Source organism: Harmonia axyridis, chromosome 2 (assembly GCF_914767665.1).
Source record: "Harmonia axyridis chromosome 2, icHarAxyr1.1, whole genome shotgun sequence".
Classification (NCBI taxonomy): domain Eukaryota; kingdom Metazoa; phylum Arthropoda; class Insecta; order Coleoptera; family Coccinellidae; genus Harmonia; species Harmonia axyridis.
Window position 1 is genome coordinate 51,879,123 of NC_059502.1, and position 5,870 is coordinate 51,884,992.

Below are 5,870 nucleotides of genomic sequence, written 5' to 3' on the forward strand. Positions count from 1 at the left end.
CATTTCATCTTTCTCCTTTCATCTCTTGAAAGATTAAACCATTACACAAAGGCTTTATTTCACCAAACTTAAATACTTATCAATAATTAAATAAATGGTTTAACTATTACCAGTGTTACCTTAGAGACTTGTATGTTGTTCACCGAATGAAAATTAACTACCTCAGTAACCTTACTAAGAGATTATTCGCTGATTTGAGGGTTGTGGATAAAACCTTAACAAAAATGAGCACTACATTTACTTATCCTCGAGCAGAGCGAATGGACTGTTTGCTTGAAGATTTTTTTGGTACTGAAATCAGAGATCCTTATAGATGGCTAGAAAGTCCAAATTCTCCAGACACAAAGAAGTATATTGAAGAACAAAATAATGTAACCATACCTTTCTTAAATGGTTGCCAATACAAAGAAGCTATAAGAAGTAAAATTACTAAGCTATGGAATTATCGTAAAGTTTCTAATCCTTATCGTCGTGGATCTTATTATTTTCAGTACAGGAATAGTGGTTTACAAAATCAAAGTGTTATATATAAAATGGACAAATTACATAGTGAAGGAGACGTTTTTCTTGATCCAAATACCTTGTCCCAAGATGGAACAGTAGCTCTACAATCCAGTGCTTTCTCAGATGATGGAAATACCTTTGCTTATGGTTTAAGTAAGAGTGGTTCAGATTGGATTGAAGTAAGATTTCGTGATGTTGAAACTGGTAAGGATTATAGTGAAGTTCTTAAGAAGGTCAGGTATTCTTCTTTAACATGGATGAAAGATAATGTTGGCTTTTTCTATGGTGGTTACTTAGATCAAAAGAAATCTGATGGTACAGAGATAGATTCAAGTGAAAATCAAAAATTGTATTATCATAAACTTGGTACCAACCAGGATCAAGATGTTGTTGTGGTAAAGTTCGATGATCCTCATTTGAGAATGGGAGCTACTGTTAGTTATTGTGGTAATTACTTAGTTATATCGCCAGTAAAAGGTTGTAAGAATAACTTGCTCTACATTGGGAAACTGGAAAAAGGAAAAGAGATCACAGGGGAAATATCTCTTCAGCCAATTGTAGAAACTTTCAATGCCGATTATGAGTACATCACTAATAATGATGATATCTTTTACTTCAAAACCAATAGAAATGCACCGAACTATCATATTATAGCTATTGATTTGAAAAATTGTACTGAAGAAAATTGGAAAGTTATAGTTCCTCAACATGAAAAAGATGTTATTGATGATATAGAAACAGTAGACAATAAATATTTTGTTGTATCCAAACTTCATGATGTAAAGCATATCTTACATTTATATGAAATTACCACAGGAAAATTAGTGCATGAATTCGAATTGGAACTTGGAACAATTATGCATATTTCCTGCAAAAGAGATCATAATCAGATGTTTTACAGCTTTTGTTCATATTTAACACCTAATATCATCTATCAGGTCGATTTTGACGGAGACGATATCAAAGTGAAAGTGTATCATGAAACTGTTGTTGGAGATTTCGAAAGAAATAATTATGAAACCAGACAAGTATTTTACGATAGTAAAGATGGAACCAAAATTCCAATGTTTTTGGTTGCTCGAAAAGGAAAATTAGATAATCCATCTGGCGATACACCGGTTTGGTTGTATGGTTATGGGGGTTTCAACGTGAGTTTGACCCCATCTTTCGGAGTCTCAAAATTGATTTTCACTGATAACTTTAGAGGAATTTATGCACTAGCTAATATTCGTGGTGGTGGAGAGTATGGAGACAAATGGCACGATGGAGGTCGTTTTGGCAATAAGCAAAACTGTTTTGATGATTTTCAATATGCAGCAAAGTACTTAATTGAAAAAAATTATACAAATAATAAAAATATTGTAATTCAAGGAGGTTCCAATGGTGGCCTTCTAATAGCTGCTTGTATCAATCAGGCGCCTGAACTATTTGGTGCAGCGATTTGCCAAGTAGGAGTTTTAGATATGCTGCGTTACCATAAATTTACCATTGGTCACGCCTGGAAGACTGATTATGGATGTGCATCTATTGAAGAGCAATTCAGTTATCTCATTAAGTATTCTCCACTACATAATATCTTTGAGCCAAATGAAGAAAAACAGTATCCTCCAACACTTTTGTTGACGGCCGATCATGATGATAGAGTTGTACCATTGCATTCTCTGAAATTTATTGCTGAATTGCAGAGGAAAGCTGGAGGTTCTCCGCATCAAAAAAATCCATTGCTCATACGTGTGGAAACCAAAGCTGGACATGGTAGTGGAAAACCAACATCCAAGTTAATCGAAGAATTAACAGATATATTTTGTTTTGTCTCAAGAACTTTGAATATTCCTTTTCATACTTAAATTTGTACTTTTATATTATATTGTGTGTAAACTCAAATTACAATTAAATCGTGTGTATTACTGAAGTATTTCAAATTCTCTATTTTTTTACTGATTCAAATTACTCCTTATAAGTGTGTAATTAACATATTTTTAATCAGTCAGTAACAACTTCGGTTTTCACATAGAATGCAATGAAGATGAAGTCAATTATTGTTTCAAATGATTTAGAACTGAACACTGAAAAAATTCAGAACATAGTTATTTTCTTGAAGGTTATTACAATAAATTAATTAAAAAATTATGAAAATTGCTGTATTGAGATGTAACTCAATTGAACGTTTATACAAATTGGACTGAAATCACTTGTAGAAATGTGCCATGGCCTTGTACAAATTGGAGATTTTTAATTATCTTGAATATGTAAAATGAAGGGATTGATTTCTTCAATTATTGTGATGTCAGAGTTGCAAAAATCGCCAGAAACTCATTTTTTTATGTCAATTATTTGTAAACTAAAAATATTTTACCCAAATGAAAGAAAACTGTACCATAGCGTTTTCTAAAATTTATGAATTTTAGAGAAAAGCTGAAAGTTCTCCTTGTTGAAAAAAATCCATTGCTCATCCGTTGAAAAACTATAGCTGAAGGTTTATCCAATTTAATCAATGAATTATGATGTGTTTTGTTTTGTCTCGAATACTTTAAATATTCTTTTTCATACTTTAATTTGTACTTTTATATTTTCTTGTATGTTCACTTATATTGCAATTAAATTGAAGTATTTCTGAAAATTTTTTTTGCACTGATTCAATTTACTCTTTTTATGTGTGAAATGAATATATTTTAAATCAGTCAGTATCAACTTGATTTGGCATAGATTGCTGTTAGGAAAAAAGTCAGATTTTTATCCTGAAGGCTGTTTCAATAAATTGATTTGAGAATTATGAAAATTACTGCTCAATTTGAAAGTGAGTTATGGAGATTAAAATTTGTCCCACGGTCCATTGCCATATAGCAAATTTTATCAGTTTTGCAGCGGAATGAAAGGGTAAATTTTTCTACCCATTAAGTGTCCGAAATCTTCATTTTATTATTCATCAACTATTAATGTGATTTAGAGAATATAAGAAATAAAATATTCTGCCAATGGACTTGGCACTATGTATCCTTCTCCTTTGTACATTCAAAAGATCTGGAATTCCTAAAGGTTTTGGGAATGTCACGTTTGTACATCTTATATTCAAGTGTTCAATTTATTACGACCTAATTCCAATATTCATGTCAAGCTAGAAAGGCTGAAATTCCTTAGGGATCACTGACTTCCCAAATTAGATATCCATTCCAAATTTCATTGAAATTGGATGAAAATTATAGAAATTATGGCTGTTACAAGGATTTGCAAACACATAGACAGAAATGCAATCAAATTTGGGAATGACACACTTTATCAATGAACTTCATATAAACGCAGAATTCAAGCAAAATCGGATATATAGATTCAAATTTCAGAATGTGCTAGAGATAATTCACTAAGACTTAATATATATTGAAAGCTATACATATCTTCATCAGTACAAACATTTTAATATACATATTTCAGAGTCATTGAGTGAAAAATTCAATCCATATGAATTAACTATTATAATTTTAGAATCTGATGGTGGCAATAAAAAAAATCATTCAACCAAAAAAATTTAATAGGCTAAAGAACAATAACATCACAAATAAATTCCATATAAATATCAATGTTGCTTTATTTACAAAACGTAAAAATTAACTTTGTTACCAATTATTTTAGACAAAATTAAGTCTTGAATACAATTCGAAATAATCTATTTACATAATTGCAAGATTTGCTCTTGTACCATTTATTTATCTTCAACTTTTCAAATAAAAGTAATAGATTTTATTTATTATTTTACATAACATAATTTAAAACTCATTTCAAGTACTAACATGAGGAATTTTCATCCGAAAAGGAAAAACGAAATCTATAAGCTCAAATGAGTTATTATAATAATCCAGCAGATATTATTGAATAGGGTTAATTCATTAATATTATTTAAGATTATTGAAATGCAGAAATACGATGACATAAGGCCATTTATGATTTTAAAATTAAAAAAATGTATGGAGATATCGATATAAATGAACGATAGAAACCAATAGTGTATTAAAATTATCTTAAAATTTCCAAATATATTTCATAATGATGGTAATATAATAAATATTGCATCAGGCTTAGGAACTCCCACAGCAATTTTTCTGAGTTTGCTCTACTTGATCATCTTCTACCACTAATATATTATTTCTCTGAGAATTTTGTCTGTTGAGGGATGTTGTCTTAGACATTTTTTGCTGATGAGCTTCCATCATTTTTTCAGTCAATGTAAAAAACATATCTTCTACTCCCTGATTAAGTTTGGCAGATGTTTCGAAATACTCAGCCCCAACATTAGCAGCATACCTGAAAATTAGCAAAAGGCATTTTAAGTAGTTAAAAAAAATATTTTACTTACGTTTTCGCTTCTTCAAAATTAACATGTCTATCTTTTTCTAAATCAGTCTTATTTCCTACTATGATCAGACAAATATCGGTGCCCAACATTTTCCTCAGTTCCTTGACCCAACATTTCACTTTCTGGAAAGAATCTTCATCTGTAATATCGTAAACTAAAACGGCTCCATTTGATGAACGATAATATATGGGACCAAGTGCATGAAATTTCTCTTGACCAGCTGTATCCCATATTGCTAAATTTACTCTCTTTCCATCAATATTCAGTTTCTTGTTGAGAAATGATGCCTATAAATTTCAGAACATTAAATACATAAGAGTATAAACAATAATTTATACTCACTTGAATTGTACTTATATGATTATTATTGAATTTATCTTCAACATATCTAAGAACTAAGCTAGTTTTTCCAACGCATCCTTCTCCTAAAAGGACAACTTTGAAATTTAAATAACTAACTGAATTAGTTGAATTATTCATTTTCTTATTAGATTCTGTTTGCGATAATTAGATTGATCATTACAAATTGTTCACTGATCTCAAACAAAAGTTGAGAATATACTCAAATTAGTTCATATTACACTGGATAATGAGTGTATATAAATTTTATAATTTAAAAATTATTTTTCTTGGGATGTATGGTATGACATTTAAGATTCATGATTAATGAAATGTCACTGTCAAGATTTGTCAAAACAATTAATGTTTTCATTGCTTCCACTTGAAAGTGAAAACTAAAAATTTTCGTATTTCATTCTTTATTCATTTAAATCTCTAATATGATTTTTTGTCCAGTAGCAGTCTGAGTTTGTAATTTTTTCTACTAAAAACAACACGGCTAAAAATGTTCATTTAAAATTTGAATACTCAACCGGAAGTGTTTTTCAACAGATCTTTAACATAATAAAGTCAAAACAAAGCTTCTTGAACTTTTAGTTAGTTGACTTAGTATAAAAATTACTACTTGCATATAGAATATTTATCATATTTTAAAGGTTTTTTTAATTTCTAATAGTTT

At 29.8% G+C, this 5,870-nt stretch overlaps 2 protein-coding genes across 2 annotated transcripts; one reads left to right on the top strand and one right to left on the bottom strand.

Moving 5' to 3' along the window:
- Positions 1 to 8: 8 nt before the first annotated feature.
- On the top strand, positions 9 to 2,416 carry LOC123672271 (prolyl endopeptidase). Its single transcript, XM_045606317.1, has one exon. The coding sequence runs from the start codon at positions 147 to 149 to the stop codon at positions 2,349 to 2,351; it is 2,205 nt and encodes a 734-aa protein (XP_045462273.1). The 5' UTR covers positions 9 to 146; the 3' UTR covers positions 2,352 to 2,416.
- Positions 2,417 to 4,512: 2,096 nt separating this feature from the next.
- Positions 4,513 to 5,528, bottom strand: LOC123672275 (ras-related protein Rab-21). The gene is made up of 3 exons (XM_045606322.1): positions 5,195 to 5,528; positions 4,853 to 5,139; positions 4,513 to 4,800 (listed from the first exon to the last, which is right to left on the bottom strand). Exons 1-3 carry the CDS (start codon positions 5,330 to 5,332, stop codon positions 4,575 to 4,577), a joined length of 651 nt encoding a protein of 216 aa, XP_045462278.1. The 5' UTR covers positions 5,333 to 5,528; the 3' UTR covers positions 4,513 to 4,574.
- Between the last annotated feature and the right edge of the window lie 342 nt (positions 5,529 to 5,870).